The sequence below is a fragment of the Esox lucius genome, chromosome 15 (genome assembly GCF_011004845.1).
Source record: "Esox lucius isolate fEsoLuc1 chromosome 15, fEsoLuc1.pri, whole genome shotgun sequence".
Taxonomy (NCBI): Eukaryota; Metazoa; Chordata; class Actinopteri; order Esociformes; family Esocidae; genus Esox; species Esox lucius.
In genome coordinates, this window is record NC_047583.1 from 13,938,103 (window position 1) to 13,961,235 (window position 23,133).

Consider the following 23,133-nt stretch of genomic DNA (forward strand, 5'->3'; position numbering starts at 1 on the left):
CCAGAGTGGGCAAAGAGTCTCTTTATTTTCCTTAATTACAATAAAAATAGTTTAACAAAGACTTCATTCTCTCCATTTGAGTTATTTACAGTTGAAGATAGCTGTGTTCCAACCCCAACCCTGGGGTTATTGCTGTGACTGGGACTCTGTAAAGAGGTATACAGGCGTGATTGGTGATAATGACAGTTGTTTCCATACACCAGACACCAGTGACTGTAATGAACAAATGTTTGGAAGTGTACCATTTTAGACCCGTTTGTAAGAGGAAGTCACTAGAGTAAAGTACTGACCATGAACCTCATCCATACCAGGCAGACTCGGGGGGGGTGTGGGGGAGGGAGTGGATACCAGGCTGACTCTGGTGGGGTGGGGGAGGGAGTGGATACCAGGCGGACTCGGGGGGTGGGGGTGGGGGAGGGAGTGGATACCAGGCTGACTCTGGTGGGGTGGGGGAGGGAGTGGATACCAGGCGGACTCGGGGGGGGTGGGGGAGGGAGTGGATACCAGGCTGACTCGGGGGGGGTGGGGGATGGATGCCACCCTGACTCCAGGGGGGTTAATACCAGGGTTATCAGCCCAACACGAGTGACTCAAAAGCTTTCAGAGGGCACCATGAAAACCAGCCATTGATAAACCAAAATCATTTCCTGGAAACAACAGTAAGATTCCCTGAGGGAATTCAGTATAATTAATGGGTACAGTTAGTAAGGGTAAGGCAGCATTTACACAGGCAGTTCAGGTCCTTATGTCTTAAATACTGTCCAACATCAAGTCAAACGAATAGAGCTCCCTGTGAAAACACAGCCTTTGTGAGTGCCTAGTTGGTCCCTCTTTAAGACACTTTCCTCCTATTTCTATACAATCTGACACTAGCTAATGGAACAAATCATTTTGTCAATGACCACACAGTGGGACAGATTACTTTGGATTCATAGTGTGTGTGTGTGTGTCCCACAAATACAATTGTTTTACAGTTTATTGTGCAAAGACTCCTGCGGTTGTACATAACTCTTCTTGCATTAAGTACACATTCTGGAAAAGGGTATATGACAAGTGTCCAAGAGGAAGAAGAGAATATAATATACCCAATAACTTGGCTGGGCACAGTTCAGAGGTGTTATTACAGTAGCTGAGAGAATAAGACATGGCGCTGTGGTGACTACACCACAGGGTCTTCCTTACATTCTATTCTATTCTGATCCCTTAATAACACTCATCAGCTATATATTTTTGTATCTGACCGATGGAATACAACAACGGCAGGCAGGAGAGTGGCTTGATACTATATCATGATGCAGAGAGAAGAAGAATCAACAGCGATACAAATCATATGCCTGAGAAGTAGTAGGTACAGTAGAAGGACAAAATTATCTTCAAGAAGCCGGAACAAACCAAATCTGAATAATTGGTGGATATACTGCAAAACTCCACCAACCACCAAAATGACACTCACAACCCAAGCACAATGTTGTTCAAAGCAAAGGAATATAACAATTCAAACGCTTGGATGGAAGGGATAAAAAAACTCATCTTACAATTGGTTGACCCGTTCAAGGAACACGTTAAAGAGAGCGACAGAGAAGAGCAGATAAGAGCAGACAAGAGCGCGCAGAGGTACTCCAGAGGTTTTGCTGTGTTAGTGGCGGAGGAAGTTCAGCACCGTTGTTATGGTGGGGGTCAGCGGTCAGAGAGGTTCCAGTGAGGTCACTGGGTCATCATGGCTGTCAGAGCCGCTTTCCCACCCGTGTCACAGGCTGTCACAGTAAGTTAATGATGTCTCAGTGTTTTACTGGATCCCATGGGTATGGTGGACCCGGCCGTAGAGGAGGAACCCACAGCAATGACCTTTTCCCAGATAGGATAGGTACTGTCTAGCACAGTGCATGGCAGCGGAGGACAGTCACTGGATGTGGAACAAGTCGTTTCAAACATCCCATCTGGGATCATCAGAAAAGGGGCTGATGTGGACGCTGGCTGGCTGGATTTAAGGATGGACGGCTGTGACGGTAAGCCACATAGGTGTAGGTGTAGGGTTGCACTCCTCGCTGGTTGCATTGCTCTGTGGATCCTCTTTCCATGCTCCTCCTACGACAGACAGAAATGGGAGAGTGGGTCAGAACCAAAAGAGTGGTTCATCATTAGACATAGAACTTTGTTTTAGTGCTACATACACAGATCAGCCATAACATTATGACCACCTGCCTAATATTGTGCAGGTCCCACTTTTGCCGCCAAACAGCCCTGACCCGTCGAGGCATGGACTCTACTAGACCTCTGAAGGTGTGTTGTTGTATCTGGCACCAAGACGTTAGCAGCAGATCCTTTAAGTCCTGTACATTGCGAGGAGGGGCCTCCACGGATCGGACACGTTTGTCCAGCACATCCCACAGATGCTCGATGGGATTGAGATCTGGGGAATTGAGGCCAGGTTAACACCCTGAACTCGTTGTGTTCCTCAAACCATTCCTGAGACATTTTTGCTTTGTGGCAGGGTGCAATACCCTTCTGAAAGAGGACAATGCCATCAGGAAATACAGTTGCCATGAAAGGGTGCACATGGGCTGCAACAATGATTAGGTAGGTGGTACATGTCAAAGTAACATCCACATGAATAGCTGGACCCAAGGTTTCCCAGCAGAACATTTCCCAAAGCACTGACTTGCCTCCTTCCCATAGTGCATCCTGGTGCCATGTGTCCGCCATGTGTTTCACGTGATGTGAAAGGAAGCGTGATTCATCAGACCAGGCCACCTTCTTCCATTGCTCCGTGGTCCAGTTCAGATGCTCATGTGCCCATTGTAGGCATTTTCGGCAGTGGGCAGGGGTCAGCATGGGCACCCGGACTAGTCAACAGCTACGCAGCCCCATTCGTAACAAACTGCGATGTGTTGTTTATTCTGACACCTGTCTATCAGTACCAGCATGAACTTATTCAGCAATTTGAGCTACAATAGCTCGTCTGTTGGATCGGACCACATAGGCCAGCCTTCGCTCCCCACGTGCATCACTGAGACTTGGCTGCCCATGATCCTGTTGCCGGTTCACCGCTTTTCCATCCTTGAACCACTTTTTCCTGCCGCTAACACATCAACTTTGAGGACAGATTGTTCACTTGCTGCCTAATATATTCCACCCACTGATAGTTGCCATGATAACGAGATTATCAGTGTTATTCACTTCACCTGTCAGTGGTCATAATGTTACAGCTGATCGGTGTATAATTGACTCATAGGGCAACATATGCATATGTTAGTACAGCTGATTGGGTATCATCGATAGACAGCAATATTCAAACAGTGCGTCTGCATTTTTAAGGACATTTAGGTAAGGAGACTCAAGAAAAACAACAGATCTGGTTCATATATGGTGTAGACATTTTCTCAACTTTTCTGCCAAAACCTGTAGTTGTATTGCATGGTTAGGTTTTCATAGGAGGCAGACTTCTTTCATATTCCCATTGATCCTAACACATTTCTCAATCCCTGCTGGTGACAAGCATACCCTTCCCTTGATTCTGCCAAAACCACACTTGAAAATAATACATAGGGATCAATATCACATTCATTCCACATTGCTAGCATATTAAAGTGAAAAGTAGGATTCCTTAAAAAACCAATTCATCCATTCGGTTTGCAACAAGGCCGTTAAAGTTCAACTTTCTGCCGTAAATTAAATACAGGTTTGGGTTAAATCCAGTGCAGAGAAATCCCTCAGTGTTTTCAAGTATTGTGGTGACAGCTTGTTATGGGAAGACTTGTCTTTGGCAGGGACAGCAGAGTTGGAGAAAAACCCACCTCATTCTTCTGAACCTAACAGAGTCTTATTTTTCAGCAAGAGATTTATACTTGCTTTCATGCCATCTTTGTTCTAACTGTTTATTTTTTGGTGGGGGTGAACATTTTCTAGAACATTCTTCCACTTTAAAAATAGGGAGTAGTTTGTGTAGATCTACAGGAAAAAACTATGTAATTCTATTTGAGGGAACATTTTATGGCAGCAAAAAGTGCAAGGGGTACATAGAATTTCACATCCCACTGTCTGTACATCTGAGAAAACAGAAAGCATATTGGAGATAATTATGATTATTAGTAAAATGTATTATTTAAAGCAATGTGTTAATACACATCTCAGCAAGACTAACAACCAACCACCCAGCATTCTTTTAGTTGTTAGGTCCTTAGATTTTTTGAGTCAATGTTTGTTGTACCCGTTTGCTGTACCTTGAAGTATTGCACTAAGCTAATGCTAACTGTTCATGGAAAATGGTATCCATGAGTTTGTCTGACACAAAGTTAGGACGACAATACATCTCACACATTAGAACTTAAGAAAGTACAGAACCAGTGTGTTAACAGGACGTCAGTGCTTACCTTGCTTTCAGCTGGCCATTCACTGCTTCTAGTATGTCTTCATAGCCCTTTGCTTCATCAACACGTCAAACCTTCTTTCCTTCACTCATTCCTTCATTTTCACATTATTATAACCCAGAGGAGCAGTGGAAGTGTGATCTAAATACTTTCCCAACTGTCTGGTGATTCCAGTGACATCAACATGCCGAGGAATGACTTTGGAGATGACACTCATTCCTCATCCAGTTTATCATTTAAGTAATTAAATTTCAGATAAATTATTGGATTTCATTTCCTCTGGCAAATCACTAGAAAAGAAAATATCCACATTGTCCAGTGTTTGTTCATAAGAATTGCCTTTTCTGCTCCAGCAAAAGGGGGGGGGGGGGTATAGCAAAAAATATTCTTCCTTCAATTTCACAAGGAGAGCAACTCTTCAAGAAACACTGTCAGTTGCTTGTTGCTTTCAAAGTTGATATAAAAAAAAAACACGTTCATAAATTATTAAACAGGGTTCAGTAGATAATAAAATAACACTTCTTGCATCTCTCTTGAAATAATCACTTGTGCTATCCACAAAAACAACAAGAACATTTAAAAAGAAGCAGCAGATTTTTGCCGGAGTTTATCCATATTAAAAATAGTCTTTAAACCTAGAAAGTTATTCTCTATCTGTATCGGTTGGATGTCCCCTTGCCATTTGACGATGGTTCTTCAAGCTCATCATCCTCAAAGCCATGAAAGGTGGATGTATCGCTCTCGGAGGTGGTGCCAAACAGTTCCTCCGCCCCAGCAAACGGCCTGCAGTCCTCCTCCTCTGGGCGGCCAGCTAACAACAAAAAGATGACAGAATGAGGATGCTGACAGCAGCACACGAGGGATACAGCAGGAAAACCAGTGAAGCCTAGTCACAACCATGGTTTGTGTGGTACTCACTGGAGTGGCGACAGACTGAACAGGGACCCCTCTCCCCTGATTTACCCCTCTGCCTGTTGGAGCCTGGGGTGCACAAGCATGCGTTACAGTAGTTATTGGTGACAGCAGTCCCGTCAGGACCCTTCTGACCTGCAAAGGATGAACAAAAGTTGCCTAGTTGAAATACTAACCCCTGAACCAAGCATTTAGGCATTTGAACAACATTTATGAAAGTAAAACAAGCATTCAAAAGTACTCACAAAGCAAGGCTGACATTACAGTGATTCATGAAAATATTTTTGTTACTAATGAAGACCGATATCAGTTAAGTAGTGGAAGTGGAGGAGCTGAAACTTTAAGATCATGGTTCCCAATTCTCAAGCTATTCCTACTCCGGCTAAATGGCCCCACCAAAGCTTATATGAAAATGCAGATCACATACTAGGAATAGCAACGGCATAAAAATTAGCAGATTGCCGTTTCTGGTGGTGACAATGAAAGTGACACTTTAGAGGGCTTGAATCTATTTCTTAGTGTCTTACGTTTGTGTCGCTCAGAGCGTTGTGCCGAGGGTGACCGGGAAGACTCGGATTCCCTCTCCTCTGCCAGGTGGGAATGGGTATAGTGGTAACTCAGCCCTGTACGGTTCCTGTAGCGCTTCCCACAGACTGACAGAGCAACAAAACAAGGATGTTACATTTTTCCTTTCAAAGAAAGACAGAAAAATTGCATGTCACCTTTTCTCAGAGGTACACACTGGGGGACATAATCAAACCTTTAAATCTAAATGATTCCGTCACTGCTCTGAAAACACTGCTCTGAAAACATTATGATCCATTTAAACATTATGGAAAAATACCATAACCACTAACACAGGCATTCATGGCATTAGCATTGCAACATGGCTCTATTTAATCTTCAAGTGTGCCAAATAAGGTCATATTTGTAGACAAACAAAAACATGCCATGAGAAAAAGCTGTAGTATGTAAATAGACTGATAGGATCCAAAATCTGTTGAAGAAAGAAAATGATAACACAGGATTCCCTACTCGGTAATATGCAACACATTCAGGGAAAAGCTTAATCCGGATGTGGAAACACAAAGCTAATAAGAAAGAAAAGTTACAAAATTCAGACAATGTGGCCTCATTGTCTAGGTAACTGGAACATATGTACAGCACACCAGTGAAGATACACCAATAAGATCCCTGGGAATAAATTAATCAACTGTGTTTTACTACATTAAAACCACAAATGTCCTAAAATACCAGTAAAAAGGCAACAAGTCCATATACCTGAGGCCGTGGTTTTTGACTTATGCTTTTGTTTGCATCTGTCTGAAACAGAGAAAACACAAAGCAAAAAAAAAAAAAAAGAAAAAGAAAGAAAATGAAGTAAGTATGCGTCACGCAGTCACCACAACAAGAGACAATCCATTAACCCTGCTTAGGTTTACTAATGGACTATTGAGAAGTTGCAGTCACAACTGTACTGTCACCTCTGTGCTTCTTATTCATCTTTGTTGAGACATATTTGATAAAGTTCTCCAAGACAGAACTAAATGTCTATAATCTCTAATGTTGATACAGTATGTTAGGGTTTCATTCAGTTTGAATTAAGACCTGTGAGATAAATCAATGATTTGCTGTCCAGAGGCAACCATAACACTTAATCCTTTGAAGAAACAACAGACCAGAGACATCAATATCAATTTTGGATAACTAGCATTCTGAGGCATGGCAGTACATACTCCCTCTTCAGGAGAATGACCTTTACAAAACCAGCCACATCAAGTGGAGATCAAATGTCTCATGACTGGATAATATCATAACAATTGATCAGATAAGCGAGTACGTTTAATTATTCCTTGTCTACTTACTGTCACAGCTGTATGGCTTGTCCTGGTCATCAATCTCTGTCCTCCGGCGCCCTAAACCCCGACCCTGTGGGGACAAGAAGAAAAAGTACAATGAGCTTGAATATGGAGTATTTGGAATGCATTAGTTGAAACTGACATGTTAGAAGGACTTTGTTGGATTTTTTTTTTTACACACAATACCCCAGAATGTCAAAGTAAAAACAAGTTAAGAAACATGTGCCACTTTATTTAAAATGTAAAACTTAAATGCTCATAGGTATTCAGCCCCATTGCCAAGATACTCCTAATTAAGGTCAAATGCATCATGTAATTTGATCATACTTAAAATGTCTCTAATAATTGATCAGAGTTCACCTGTGGCAATTTCAATTGACTGGACATTAATTAGAAGGGTACAGTTAAGTCAAGAAATAATTGGACACAAACAAGTTTTATTTTGACTGTATACCAAAATATGTTCAAGTTACAGTTAAATAATGAATTACAGGCTTAAAATACAGTCTCTCAGCTTTAATTTGAGGGAATTCATATCCAAATTGGAGGAAGAGTTTAGAAATTACAGCTCTTTAATATGTAGCCCCCTCTTTTTCAAGGGACCTAAAGTAATCAGACAATTGACTCAAAAGCTAATTAATGGACAGGTGTTATTTCTTCATCAATTAAGTAGGTAAAAGGTCTGGAGTTGATTCCAGGTGTGGCATTTGCATTTGGAAGCTATTGCTGTAAAACCAGAAAATGTGCTCAAAGGTGCTCTCAGTGCATGTGAAACAGGCCATCCTTAAGGGGCTTACACACCGGAACAGGCAACCGCCGGACGAAACGCCTCGTTTTTATTAATCATCGGCGGCAATTAAGGCAGTATGCAAAGAGACAGAAATGTTGAGCGTCTTTCTGGGGATCGAGTCACTGTGATGTCATTCACGTTTTGACCCAGGAGTATCTTAAGGCAAAGAAGTGACTCAGCCACTGCAGAACAAGAATATTCCGCAACGGCCGAGTCAATCACCTGATCGCAACCTGATCGAGCATGCATTTCTCTTGCTGAAACAAAGCTTAAGACAGAAAGACCCATGAACAAACAACAACTGAGGACAGCTACAGTAAAGGCCTGGCAAAGCAACACAAAGGAAGAAACCCAGTGTTTGGTGATGTCCATGCATTCAAGACTTCAAGCAGTCATTGCCTGCAAAGGATTCTCGACAAAGATTGTGTTTATATTTATGATTGTGTTTATTTGTCCAATTACATGAGCCCCCGAAATAAGGGGACTGTGTATGAAAATGATTGTAATTCCTAAATGTTTCATACGATAATTTTGTTTAACCATTTGAATTAAAGCTGAAAGTCTGCACTTCAAGTGCATCTTGGTTGTTTCATTTAAAATCCATTGTGGTGACGTACAAAGCTAAAATAATAAAAATTGTGTCAGTGTCCAAATATTTCCGGACCTAACTGTATAAGGTACCACAACTGAGCGTATGTAAGAACACAAACAAACCATTAAGTCCCAGGAAATCTCCAGAACTTTCCAGATTAAAGTGTTTTCATCTGGGAAAGGTTACAAAGAAATTGGAAGAAATTGAAGAAGTCTGGAAACACTAAATCTCTTCTTAGAGCTGGCGGTCTGGCCAAACTAAGTAACGGGTCAAGACTAGCCTTGGTAAAGGAGGCGACCAAAAACACAATAGCTATCCTAATGGAGTTTTATGGTACAGCAGCTACACAGAAATCACTGCTTAGTAAAATGCATATGACATGGATATTTTCTGATGAGATCAAATCAAATCATTAGGACTGAACGCCAAGTGCTACACCTGGCTTTAAAAGGTACTGCTTATCACCTAGCTAATAACACCTTTTCGGTGAACCATGGTGGGAGCAACATGCTATGGGGATATTTCTCAGCGGCAGGGACTCTGTGGGGATACCTGAAGATCACAGTTCACTGATGCTCCCCATTCAATTTGACAGGGGGTGAGAGGTTCAACAAGGAAGAATGTGAGTAGGTATGCAAAGCTGGAAGAAGCATATCCTAGACCAATCAAAGCTGTGGAAAGCACCAAATAAAAGGCTTAGAATACTAATGTGCATAAGACATTTTAGTTCTTTTTTTCAATAAATTTGTCCAAATTTCTAAATTACTTCATCATTGTGGTATTGTGTGTAGAAAGATTAAAATAAGAAATGGTCTACTGTATGACAAAATAATTGAGAAAGTGAAGGTACCGTACATAACAGTAAAAACATGGTTTTGAACATGTGAACAAATAAAATAAGAACAAATTAAATAAAATAGCAGCCAACAAACAATAAGCACATTTCTACAGGTGCATTGAAACTTGCTGGCAATCATATGTGAACAGTTTTGTTTTGTGGTCTGTCCTCTCATTGCTCACATTTCCAAAACAAAATGTAAATCAGAACTGTTGGTCTATGAAAACCAATGGAACATTTTGTGTACAGGGATGAGTCATCTTCACATCTGGCCGCATATTAATTGGTAAATCAGTAGTTGGTTTCCTTTAACATGAATTGTTATAGTAACAATTAGTATGAAAGGTTTCTTAGAACAGGTTGGTTCATAGTTGACCATAGGATTACACTATCAGTATGAAAAGAGTACTTAAAAAGGTGGGATTTCCTACATGTAATCATTATGCTCCTTTCAAAACAAATCTTCCATCACCCACTACATGTAGACACCCACTACATATTCTTCACATTTACTTTCGATTTCATCAACCACTTTTAAAAACAGCTGTACATAGTTTTTCAATCAAATGTATTTATATAGCCCTTTTTACAACTGCAGTTGTCACTAAGTGCTTTACAGAGACACCCAGCCTTTTTAAAACTGTATTTCACAGCAATTCAGATTAGTGCAATATTTAAGAAATTCTCTCAAAGATAAATAAAAATTTAATTGTGTCCATTTTATGAAACCTGGAAATAATCTCTCTTCTATCTGGAGGAGTGAGGGGGTTAATAGGCAATATTACAGCCAATCACAAAACTGATGGGTAAATAATCCTGAGAAAAAACATTCCAAAATCTGCATTACACATCTTAAGAATGCAAAAATGTTTAAGGAATCCCATATGTGAAACTTGTTTCAATGTGAATTAGGAATAGACTCAGATCTGTCTCCATAACTGTGTGGTAGGCTGTTCAGACAACAGGAAGTGTTTGCAGCAAAGATGCATAGATAATGAGGCAAATATACAAGTGAGGGACAGAATCAATGAATGAGTTATGAACTAGGGCAGTATCCATTAGCAGTAGTTTGCTACAGTACTGGTATATGCTCTGGTGGCACACTTACTCTGCCTTTTCCTCGGTTTCTCTTTTTGGGAGTGTCCACTTCATAGTCTTCTCCATCATGGTAAGCATCCTCGGCTGCATCAGCCTCTAAAACCCTCTATGGTGGGAGAAAAGGGATTAGGGAGGTCAATCTCTGGACTGGAGGTCAAAGAGTGTGCACGACTCACTCACAAACTACAACAACAGCTGATAGAACAATGTCCAGTAAAGATGGATATGATAAGGCAATAAACATCACCACTAGGTATGTATCTGCATAGCATATTTGCAATGCATTATGATAGTGTGCCCTAATATACTGTTTCAGGGAGTTCTGTAACTACCCTCAGAAGCTGTTGGGTTGACATTTATTTACGACCCACCTGAATCTCCAGGAGGCTCTCCTCATCCTTAGAGTTATTCCTCTTATCTAGGCCCTCCCCTCTGAGAAGTGCCTCCAAGGTGGTGCCCTGTGTGGGAAGCGCATCCTTGCCCGGGAGTCCTCCATCTGGATAGAAATACAAACAACTATAAAAAAAAAACAAAAAAAAAACAACAACATAAATGCAACCCAGGAGCTGCCGGTCAAATTAATCCAAACAGACATTGAATACCATTTACTCTAAAGACACTGACATGCAGCACCAAGTCTACCCAGGAAGATATGGATTGCTTGATTTCTTTTTTTGGAAAACCGCTATAAATCCCAAATCCCTTCATTGGGGAGGTTACTGTATAACTTATGTCGCCATTCAGCAGATGACCGAGATTTGTCCAATCCATAATGCTGTGGTACAAAGCTAGACTAATGTAAGCTTGCTAATTAGAGCATGCTAACAGGGATACCATGCCATTGTTTCACACTCAATACAGTTAATACAAGGCTGTGACTAAACCCACTGTAGTCACTGACTCCTGCGTAGCTGAGCGAGTACAGCATGGTGATTGAAAAGACCAGAGTTGTGGGGACTGGCAGTGAGACAAACAATCAAAACGTGCTGATTAGTGTAAGTTCACACTGTCTGCAGCATTACTTAAAAATACATGGACTTAAGAGGGGTTAACTGACTTGGGCGAACATAGAGTTCTTGTATTGAGAGGGGTCAAAAACTAGTGAATGGATTAGCTAAAAGACTTAAATTGGCTGGATATAACATTCATGCGGCACAAAGAAAACCACGTACAAATGTATTCATTTCAGACAATTTCTTCTGGAAAATTTTATTGTGCAAGAAATGGTGGTGGAGATGGCTGTAGGCACAGTGACAGATTAACTACCATGTAAAATTAAAGTATAATGTGGTCCTACAAACTAAAACTAGAAAGCTTACAGCTTTATTAGGCTTGAGAAGTTTTTTTTCCCCCTTTCCCAGGTTGATGAAATTGCACAGCGTCTTATTTTGGTGTCAGGGGGACTGAGACTTTTGAAAAATACAAACCATAACAATAGGGTTTCCCTAGTGAACGGGTGAAATCCTAATCATGCCATCATGTACAGTAGTACAGTTGGGAGATATTGGCTAGAGCCAGTTCCACAACCAGAGTGAGCACGTGCTATTTAATGAGGCGCTTTGTTACAACACTATTGGTAGAGTGGAAAAAGCAACTGAAATACATTGTACTTTAAGCCAAAAAAGGTAGCTGTGTGTGTAGAGAGACAATTCACCTTTTTAGTAGAGATTTTTGAACACTCACATGAACATCTTTTGCCAGTTGGATGGAAACCAAGGATTTCATTCAGCAGTAGCCTTATGTTAAAAATGAATATAGACTTCATAGCCTTAACTGAAGCATTTTATCATACCTTCAATCATCCCACCACGTGAAATCTAACAGTCTCTCTTCTTAAGCTGCTAACATTCAGCAGTTGATGAGAGGTACTGTAAGGCAGTGAGTAGGAAGAGGTGGAGAGCCAGGGATACGGACTACCACATGTATGCCAGCTACTCTGACAGCTCATGCAAGCCAAGTCCCCTCACCATTGTAAATGCACACGTTGACTTTCAACTCACGGTGACTAGACAGCCTCTCCCCCATGGGAGCTGCAGGCTAAAAATAGAGCAAGCAGCCAGCAGCAGGGAGCTGATTCTGCATGCAGCTCTACTGCCGGCAGTCAGACAGCCAGCAACACTTACTCTGGCGGGCTGCAGCACTAGCTACCTCTGCCCAGCTACAGGACCATCTCAGTGGAGTCTGAAACCAGCAGGCAGAGCCGTGCCAGCTAGTGATACTACTGGGCACAGATCACAACCACTGGTACCACAATGTCACTGTTCGAGTAGGGTCTCTTGCAGACAAAGGCTCAGTGAAAACAATACAATAGAAAGTGTGAGTAAAACAAAGGCTCTTCATTTGTACCGCTCTACATATCAATACATTTACTCTTCTAACAAGACCCCTACAGATAAATTAGAAGACATGTTTTTAAAAAATCCATGACAACCATACAAAAAAATTATAATAATATTTTACAAATAGGATTAAGATTGGTAGCAAATGATGACATGAACTTGAGTTGTGTAGTGATAAAATGTATGGGTGGAATGACTTGTGTGGGGCAATATGAGAGCAAATGGGTTAGGGCCAAACCCATTTAGTCTAAAAAAAATTTAAGTGGTCAAATGTATTTGGTATTTTTTTCCATTTCAATTGTAGCATGGAACACCTGTTTGATTCAAAGATGTCTCAGTGGAAAAATGCATTGCGTGTTGCAAACCACACACGTTCCATTCTGAAATCACAGGTATAGACTAGACATCCTGCACAGACATTTTAATTCAATTCCAATTTTCAACTTTATATTAAATAGACATCTCATCCATACTCCAAATCACAACCACGCGCTGTGCCTGTCTGTAGCTGTGCACAGGGCTTGTGTCTGGGAGCAGTTGGCGCAACAAGAGCTCTCAAATCAGCATTAGAATATGACAATAATCCATGGGTGAATAGGTTAATGAGATAAACGTTGGTTTTCCAAATTAAGTATCAAGTGTACTCTGACACCAAAACCAAATGAGCGCATTGTTTTTCAGCAGCAGTCAACTTGAGTAAATATATAATGACATTGGGTAAATAAAACGACATCTACCTGAATGTCTATTCAGGTATAAGACTGTTTTGGAGGGTTTACATTTAGAAAAGGGAGAGGTAAACCTGACCACTGGAATATAGTGAGTGTGTACACTAACATTCCTCTTCCATCAGGGACACCCCATTAATGAGGGTTCTTTCAGTTAAAAAAATGAAAACAAGATAATAGACTGGGTGACAAAAGCCGGGGGTATTCAGGAGTTTGAGAGAAGAATGCACTGGTATTTCAGTTACCTAGCTGGAGGCCACAGAGGCGCAGTGGGGGGTCAATGGAAGTGTGCAGCCGTCTCTTCTTCCTCCAGCAACGAGCGGGGTATGTGTACATCTGACCAGCAGCCACTCCTACAGGCAGACAACAAATTAAGACCTCACACCTCACAGGTCATGTCTGTGGAAGTCGGCATAGGGATATTTAAGCACGGATTACATTCCATCAACTAAACCTCAACAACTGAACAACCGTTTTAGTAAACCACCATCATGGCCCCAACAGACAGAGGAGGGAGAGCCTCTTTATCTCCACACACCAGGGCTACGGTGGTGGCGCTCCATCCAGATGTAGCAGTTGTTCTGTGCCACGCCGGTCTGGGAGTCCAGGAAAGGCAGGCGCACGCTGCGCTCTGCACACAGACGGGCATTGTAGCTGCGACACTGCTCAATGGCCTCCTTGTAGAACTGGTCACCCAACCTGCAGGGAGACCATCCAGACAGAGGTCAACAACACGTGGTTGGCACATACATACAGTCGGTTATGTGGCTGGTAAAGACAGGGAAATTGAACCAATGGCCAGATTAGTAACTAACCAGACAATTCATTTCAGGAATGTCTCCCTGGACTACTGGAAACATCCCTAAGGGGAGAACTTGTATGTGACTGTCACATACATTCAGCCATGGAGGCTTGATCACATATAATAGAGGTGAACCCATCCCAAAAGAAACAACAAGATGGAGGATCACCGTTTTTTCAGACAGATTATAAACCATATGCATACATAAACATAGCCTTCAGCGGTATAGCTGTATATACCACAGCAAAGGGGTGTCCTTACAGAAAATGCAACACAGGGGGCCTGGATACAGCACTTAGCCAGTGTACACTAGCAATAGTTAAGCACACATGGTTTATCATTTTTTGGTCATACGAACTGGTTAACGACATAAGAACATTAATAAACATTAACAGTTTTGTCAAATCCGTGGTATACAGTCGGATATACCACAGCTTTCACCAAATCACCATTAAACATGGCTGGTTTCAACTATGGTGTCTGGTAGCACAATTTTTCTGTTAACCCTCTGTACTGCTCTGTTAGCATACAATCAAAGATGCAAGGTCAAGGGCTGTTCCCTAAGAACCGGACTGAGTGCAAATCAGGATAACAGTCTTGATAAGGCCATATCTCATCATGCCCCCTGGTTAGGATGCATTGTAGAGAGCTAGGCTTTCCAACAAAGAGAAAAAGGTACTCGCTTTCTTGTGCTCTTTGACCTCAACTGGTTTCTTCTCCCATTACTGGATTGGCTCTGAGGAGAATGTTAGGTGCCTAGCATCTAGCCATTAAGCACGACTAAACACTAGATAATAAGCGCTAGCCATGGGTGGTCAAACAAAGCTTTCAGGGAGTTAGCAATGGAAGGTTACATGAAAGCCAATTGATCACAAGGACGACAGTACAATCACCACCAAGTGCAATAGCCTTAAGAGGCTAGTCAGAACAATGCTAACCACAAGTCAAAGAATCAAGCTTAAATGAATTTCACAATAGCCTAACCTATCATCATGACCTTTGGGACAGTCACATGACTGATGCACAGTAGGTAGTGTTGGCTTCTATTTAGATAAATTAATCAGTGAGGGGAATTATTGGGCTAGGCTAAGGCATCAGAAAATGTGCGATTCTCATGACTAACATATAGGCATCATCAATACAAAAATGTTTCCTTTAAAATTGTATGCAAAACCACACCCAATGACTAAAGTAAAAAAAATAAAAGCCCAACAACAACTTTAAATTTCCACCAAGAAATTTACAATTACGGTATCATAATTAAAATTTGAGCAATAATTTGGAAATGGTTGAGACTTGCCCTTGTTAAAGAAGATTTACAACCCATTCAAAGAACAACAACAGTACTAACATTTCTTCAGTGATCAGGTAGGTTGATGAGAGCTTTTTCCACTGCCGGGGATTTTGACAGCCCGTTAGGGTACCAATAATACTCACTGTGAAAGGAAAATATTTCACATTCAAACCTCCGGTCGCTGCCACAAGCCTCATGCTAATTCATCTGCATAATTTATCTCAGGAAAGCCGCTAGCACAGACATGTTTTAAAGGGATATTGCAAAATGTCTAGATTTGGATTGCTTTTCTACTCAGAAGTTATCAATACCATATTGTAGTCGCAATATCGGTTTCTCTTTGTGCACTGCCCAGACACAATTACAGAAAAGACACAACGTTCAATCTCTTTATCGATCTCTATGCAAAAACAGCAGGATGAGGGAATACAGAGCATTCACAGATTTGTCCCAAAGACATACTGCATTGTCTTAGGTGTGTGCTGAGCGCTCTGGAGCAAGTTTGTTATCAAGGGCCTGTCTGTACTTGTCTCCGCTTTCCCTCGATACTGACTATATTCCCAGAATCAATGCAGTGGGGATGAAAAACCTCCCCACTGCATTATGCTGCCACCACCATGCTTCAATGGCTAGGCTTCACCACCATACTATGGGCTAGGTTTCCTTCCGTCATGACATCTGGGCTTCAGGCCATAGATTTCAAACTTGGTTTCATCAAAATCTTGTGCTCTGAGAGACCTTTAGGCAAACTCCAACCAGGCTGTCATGGGTCTATTACTGAGGAGTGTCTTCTGCCCAAACTTTTAGGGAGGATTGAAATGCTTCAGAAATGGTTTTCCATCTGGAAGGTCCTTTCATCTTCTCACTGGAACTCTGGAGATCTGTCAGTGACCATTGGGTTTTCGATCAACTCCCAGACCAAGGTTAATCTTAGTTTGGCCTGGGGCCCAGCTCTAAGAAGAGTGTTGGTGGTTCCAAACATCTTCAAATTAAGAATAATTGCCACTGTGGCTATTGTGTTCTTGGGGACTTTTAATGCTGCAGATATATGTTGGCACACATCCCCAGATATATGCCTTCACAAAGTCCTATATCAGGCTATCAGGATAATTCCATTGACCTGATGGCTTGGTTTTTGCTCTGACATGAACTTTCAATTGTGGGACCTTATTATAGACAGGTGTGTGCCTTCCCAAATAATACATTTCATTTTTGGTGTGCGTGTTGGAGGGTGAGGTAACAACTCAACCTGTCAAGTCCATCTATCTAATAAACACCTGTATATTTAACACATTATCAGTCTGGCCTTCCCAAACTTTTACTGCTTTTGAGGAGCTAGCTTTCAGTGTCCCAGAAATTGGACTAAGCTAAAAGAAAAGTGTCAGATTAAATAATTTCATATCTTTAAAAATGTCCAAACTGAACACAGAGACATAAAAAATAAGCATTTTTTTTTTTTTTTAAACCTACATTTTCCAGTATCACTTAGAAAACTGACTATATCAAAGATAAGGATAAATGTGTTAAATCAAAACACAAACAGCAGCAACATGCCTGTTTAAAGTAATGCGTAGCTCAGCCTTCCACTCAAAATAAAGCAGTGGCAGACAGCCTTTGGAACATGGCAACAACCCATTTAGCAATTTCAATTTTCACCACATGTTCTCAATTACAAATTGTTCAGGCAGCCATTTTGGACAGACTTAGGCTAATGAGACACTGTAGTCATAGCTCTCCCAGTCTCTACTGGAGATAGTGGTCTTGGAGAAGAGAGGAGGAGTGCTTGAGCCAAGCAATGAAGCCCATATTTGTTTTCTCTCTTGCTCCTCCTTGTCCTATGAACCTATCCGCTCATTCTCCCATACTCTCTGATTAGACAACTTCGAGCAGATAAACAGACATGTTTGGAATGTTGTCCCTCACAAATAGGAAGGCTCTGCACTGCTAGACAAAGCCACAGTGTTTGAGGATCCTGCCACAGAGGCTGCGTGTCAGTGTGGTTGTAAAGAGTAAACAGTCCCAGGTACAAGGCAAGAACAGGGAAGAGAGAAAGCCAGAGAGAAGGAAAGGAAGGGAAGCACAAAACAGACAGAGAATGACACAGACAGAGGGACTAACCATCAGATAAGATGGCAAAATAACTAGCAGCTGGCATTCATTTTCCCCCTTCTTAAATTAATGCAGTAGGCAAGATAATATTGCCAAAGATGTTTTTGACTTTGTGAAAGTTCCATAGAGAAGGTTAACTCACACATGGACATCTATGGCTATGAAACTGGATTCTGAGCATCATAGGAATATTCAGACTGCATTTCATGCCCATGCACAGCGTCCGACTGGTAATCACTCACCTGAAGTGTTTCATAGAATAATGAAAACATGATTGAGCGGTGAGTGACAGAGTTAACACAAACTCAAGACTAGACTACTGACTATTATTTTGACTCCTATACCTGCATACCTGAACTTAAGCACGCCATGTTCTTAGGACCATAAAGTGTCAACACATCATAGCCACTAAATTCTGGTTCAACGTTTTATGCCATACAGCAGTGACATCTACATAAGTTGTACCATTTTCAATACAGTAAATGGGCTATTACCAAACAAACACTTGAAGAAGCTTAAATCTACACCACACATGCAGCAGCCATTACCATGTAACGTGAATGGAAATGCTGTACATAGATCATTTCTCTTAAGCTCCAGTGGAGGGTAATATGTCTGACAAAAACAGCCAGGGGGACAGATAACGAGCTAGAAGTCAGTCACGTTGAAAGCACCCTCTGTTGAAGTGTTAACTGTCTCAGAGGCAGCACCTGTCTTTCGTCCTACTGCAATTCACAGTGGAGCAGGTGCAGTGGTCTAGGTGAGCTCTCCAACACTCACAACAAGTGATGAGCCTCAACGTCTAACAGCACAGGAGGTGATAGCCCCCGCTCCCTCGCACTCAGGCCTCTGCTCTCACCATGTTGTTTTTTTCCCCTTCTGTGTTGTTGTTTTTTTTTTTCCACAGTCCGTTATTTAGGGCTTTGTTGTGACATTGAAGTGGTTGAAAACTTGTTCCAACAGTAAAATGAAATATCAAAAGCTTGCCAGATACAGACACTGCTCAGCTGAGTTAGTGTAAGGGCAGGCCTCCCTCAAATGTGCACGACATCTAAAAGATGAGTGGGAAACTAAAAGCAAATCTCATGGCAGCTGAGGCCTCTATCTCGGTGCTCCTGTCATGGCTGCTGGGGCCTCTATCACTGTGTTCCTCGTAACTGTGGGTGTCAAATATCTGTACCCAGCCCTGTCAGCAAAACATAAACACACATTAAGCGAGAGACCCAGTGTGTGCGAGTGAGAGAGAGAGAGACACTAGTTTTTAAAATAATTCCTTCTTTTACAACCCCCAGAGTTTGTGAACATCCTAAAAATGTCAAGAACACGCGCTCCTGAACTGTTTTGCTTTTTGACCCACCAACTGTGGAAAAATAAATAAGATTAATATAAAATCATGTAGTGCTTACAAATGGTAAAGAACACAAAAAGAAATGCAATTAAAAAATGTAAATGAGAAACTACCCTCAATTTGCTACAATGCAATATTCTTTTTGGAAAAAAAAAAGGAGTTAGCAATGTGCTGAAATTCATCTATGCTCGGGGCAAGAACATTTGACACCCTTTTTTCACAGAACTGAGAAAATACTGCTATTTTAAAGCCCGTTTCCTGCAATTCAACACATATGAAACGGAGAACTAATGCTATTTTTGAGCTAGCTTCTACCTTCTTTTTTTTTTTTTTTAAGTACTCATAGGAAAGTGACATCATTGCCTTTCGATGAGCGCTTGAGACAGCCATTTACTTTGTATTTTTTACCTAGCTTAAAACCAGTCTCCCTAAACTTGTAATTTGTTGTGAGAGTTGTTTGTCTCAAGAGAACGATCCCTGGAGAAAGTTATTTTTCCCCCCATTTCAGAATGTTCGAAATAAGATAGCATTGTTACAAGACTGGTGTCTGGCAACACAAGATCGACAACACAGCTGCACCTAAAAGAGTTGATACATCCCGAACATTAATTTTCTTGTACTGCTATCCCAAAACCCATCTGGACTCTTCACCTAGAGTTTGCCTCTGGGCCAACTAGAGAGCTGGACAAAATAAGAGAATAAATGTAGGCTGATCATCATCTCAGATGCAGTCAACATGAGGGCATGTTCCACTCACCTGGCTTAGACTTGGAGACCCAGTTAAAACCTTACTCAGTTAAAGCCATACATTCTCCGACAAATAGGGGGAAAAAAACATTCCTTACAAATTATCTGCAGACATTTCTGCCTTTTGCGATCAGTTCAGGCATATGTCTTGTTTTTTATCCACAGGTGCATCTCAGCTTTACAGGAAGCCAGAGCGGCAGTACAACAAGATTGGAGGGTCTAGAGAGAGAGACTGCATCCTGACAACAGCCCCCCGATAGCAACCATTAGTAGGACAGGGGGAGGACGACGACCAGAAGGAAACCAGATGAAGGACCTATACCTCTATGCATTCATGACTCACTTTAAGCCAAGCACAGAGTAATGTCATGGTGACATACATGATTTCCTATAGAACACATCAACCCTATAACTACTAGACGTCTTCAGAAATAACACCGATATAACACACAGACTCAATATGTTGAGTTCTATTTCGTCAGAAGGTTGTAGAGTCTATCTTTTGCTATGACACCACTTCTTTCTGTCTCTCCCGCATGCACACAGGAACCAACACACAGAGTAGGAGGAGCAACATTTTGGCTACACCCACCACCACCATATCCTTCTCTATAACAAAGCCAACCAGATTCCCCAGTTCACTTGCCTCATCTCAAAGGAGAATAATCTTGAAATAAAAAAGGTCAAACTGGTCCACATGAGCAACATCCAATTAGTGTCAAGTATGACTAATTATAATCTGACAAACGTGTGAGATGAAGTCTGAAACCCGAGACAGTGGCTAATTATAGCAGATTGAAACACTTCATTAAGCACAGCTTATAGCGAGGAGACATTCCACATTTGAATGTTAAATCCTCTATATGAGAGCAGCAGCTTCAGGCTCAATAGAATGAATAGGTTGATGACCGCAAGGACAAAGTGGATGCAAGCAATAAGTGGTTTAGAAAATATTTCCCATACAATTTTTATAAAATGGCAACTTCTCAAACTAGTCAACATGGAACCATCCCAGCTACAAAATGATGAACCCAAACTATCCTTTATGCGTATCGGTGGTCGAGCCCTTCACTCTAATTCATGCAGATAATAAGGATGGCATTCATATGTAAGTGGGGGGTGTGGGCGACAAGCACACTGCCTTCATCCTGTATTGCCCATGGGGGTGCCAGGGTACCTCTACCGAGGAGCAGATGGGTCTCCTGCCTGGCTGTCTTTGCCCAACACTTCCTCCCGTTTCGAGCATCTCCTGACAGATGGGCGCAGGATCCTGGACCAGGCTTATCTGCACCACTCCTCCACTTAAAGGCACAGTCAAGTTACAACTATCATTCTTCACCTCAAGACAGTCTCACCATCTTAACACAGCCCAAAAGGTTTAGTCATACCTCAGCTGTCCTTCTCCAACCCCCAGCACTAGCGTGCCAGTGTACAAACGTGGATTTTAATAACAAAGTGGCCTACTAGTACTGTAGGCCTTGACTATTTGAAAAAAAAAAAACTATGTTCATGCAAAAGGTGGCAGTACCACTCAATAAAAACCTGGGTATAAACTCCTAAGCTGACCATTATTTTTATCTTTAACTCTTGATTTTTTTTCTGGCAATAGAATAGTATTTTTTTTTTTTTACATATGTTTTTTCTAAATATATTTATGGAGTAGTGGACAAAACAAAGGGCAAAATCTGTAGACAATACTTAGGTGGAGCACACAGAGCAAATGGTAACAGAAATTATGGCACAGGCTTTGCAAAATACATAAGGCCATACATCTCCAAATGAAATCCCGGGGCTCTCGCTGTCACTTCTCTTTCGTAAGGAAAGGCATGCAAAGGTAAAATGCCTCCGTCCCTTGCTCTACCGGGTCTGGTCCTGACCACGTCTGCGCTCTGAGACAAAGTTGACATGTCGACAATTCACACCAACTACACGACTATCGGAATGTCAATGTAGCATATTCACCGATTAAAACATTAAGGTAATTGTCTTTTACTCGTCATCATCACAACACAATGCATGTTCAATCACTTTTGTAGTGAATTTTTAATAAAATTAAAATGTGGGTCAAAGCGTCTCTGATGGGAGTCAATAAATTGTAATGTTAAGGCTAGGCCTATATGCAATTTATATTGGCTTACCACTCGCATATCATAGCCTGTAGTACAGTAAAATATAAGCAGAAATGTATATAAAAAAAACTAAGCAGGATACTTTGGTAAAAGCACATTATGCAAGTAGAATAAACAAAATATTACGACAGTATTATTCTTAATTTGCATGCGTCTTGTATTTGCGTGAAATTACGGATCCTTGTAATTCAAGTATAAGCAACAAAGTAACGCCATAGAATTTTATCAATTTGTCAAATTACTTACGCTTTTAGTGGGTTCTGAATGACAGCCGCCATTTTGCTACACTGTAACGCAATATCAGCGTCTTGCAGTTCTGAGGGAAACCTGCAAAGAATCAACCAACCAGGGCTTGGCGTGAAATCGTTAGCCAATACATTCACAGTATACATGATTAAGGCGTGGCCATAGGGTAAACCGTCAAAACAGTGAGGGAGTTCAATTATCTCGCCCGTACGTCCAGATATGCATTTTTATTTTGCTCAGTTTATGTTGATTTATTTTGGAACATGGCTGTCTGTCTGCTCAAAACAAAATTGACGAATAGCACAATATCAATGTGTATTTCGGGGGAATGCACCATGATGACAGACCAGAACAATGTTTGATTAATGAAGGGTGATCGACCCTCATCACCCTTCCCTACTCACATGACAGGCCACAGACTGGTGTATTCCGGGCCACTTCAATAAAACTCCCTAAATTTTAAAGAGTTCTACCTGTACTTACATTATAGGCAACTGAATATCCACCATGTTGATCATACAGACTTCTTAAATCGTTTCAGGCAACTTTTTATTCTCACCAATGCAATAAAACTAAAGCTTTCCGGGTTGAAAAAGGGAACATCTTGGTTTGTAATACACACCACACTCAAATAAATAATTAAATAGCCTTGAGCTGATATGCCTTTATTAATATGAATAGTCTATCTATACCACCACTTAAGGACATTGTCAATATGCTTTCTTGTGTATAATATCAGTATAACATGAATGTTTCATACCTCTTTTTTGTCTGTGTATTAGGGGGGTTGATAAAATAATTCAGTCAATTATAATTTCTGAACAGAGTTGTTTCTCTCTTAAGCAGTGGGTTTTAGAAACAAATGACAAGAGCAGTTAACAATAGCTGGCTATTATTCTGTGCAATATTAGCAACATATACATGAGTTAGTTTCC

The 23,133-nt window shown here is 41.2% G+C and overlaps 1 protein-coding gene across 6 annotated transcripts; it reads right to left on the reverse strand.

Moving 5' to 3' along the window:
• Window positions 1-489: 489 nt before the first annotated feature.
• On the reverse strand, window positions 490-22,278 carry LOC105015684 (zinc finger protein DPF3). Of its 6 annotated transcripts, XM_020054410.3 has the most exons (13): window positions 22,199-22,227; window positions 21,962-21,978; window positions 21,594-21,712; window positions 14,062-14,222; window positions 13,769-13,876; window positions 10,828-10,952; window positions 10,467-10,562; window positions 7,145-7,208; window positions 6,561-6,602; window positions 5,807-5,932; window positions 5,286-5,414; window positions 4,371-5,178; window positions 490-2,085 (listed from the first exon to the last, which is right to left on the reverse strand). In XM_020054410.3, the coding sequence occupies exons 2-12, from the start codon at window positions 21,968-21,970 to the stop codon at window positions 5,018-5,020; spliced, it is 1,140 nt and encodes a 379-aa protein (XP_019909969.2). In that variant the 5' UTR covers window positions 21,971-21,978; window positions 22,199-22,227; the 3' UTR covers window positions 490-2,085; window positions 4,371-5,017. The 6 variants fall into 6 exon arrangements, with proteins under 6 accessions (XP_019909969.2, XP_010877313.2, XP_019909968.2 ...); XM_010879011.4 differs by lacking the exons at window positions 21,594-21,712; window positions 21,962-21,978 and having other exon boundaries at window positions 22,199-22,278; XM_020054409.3 differs by lacking the exon at window positions 22,199-22,227 and having other exon boundaries at window positions 21,594-21,966.
• Window positions 22,279-23,133: the final 855 nt, after the last annotated feature.

Bases quoted from the DNA above. Each gene is read 5' to 3' on its own strand.
- LOC105015684 (XM_034297500.1), bottom strand. From the start codon at position 15,816: ATGAGGCTTGTGGCAGCGACCGGAGGTTTGAATGTGAAATATTTTCCT. The intron at 14,223-15,676 runs GTTAGTACTGTT...GTCTCCCTGCAG, and splicing joins TACCTGATCACTGAAGAAAT to GTTGGGTGACCAGTTCTACA. The intron at 5,415-5,806 runs GTAAGACACTAA...CATCCTTTGCAG, and splicing joins ACGCTCTGAGCGACACAAAC to GTCAGAAGGGTCCTGACGGG.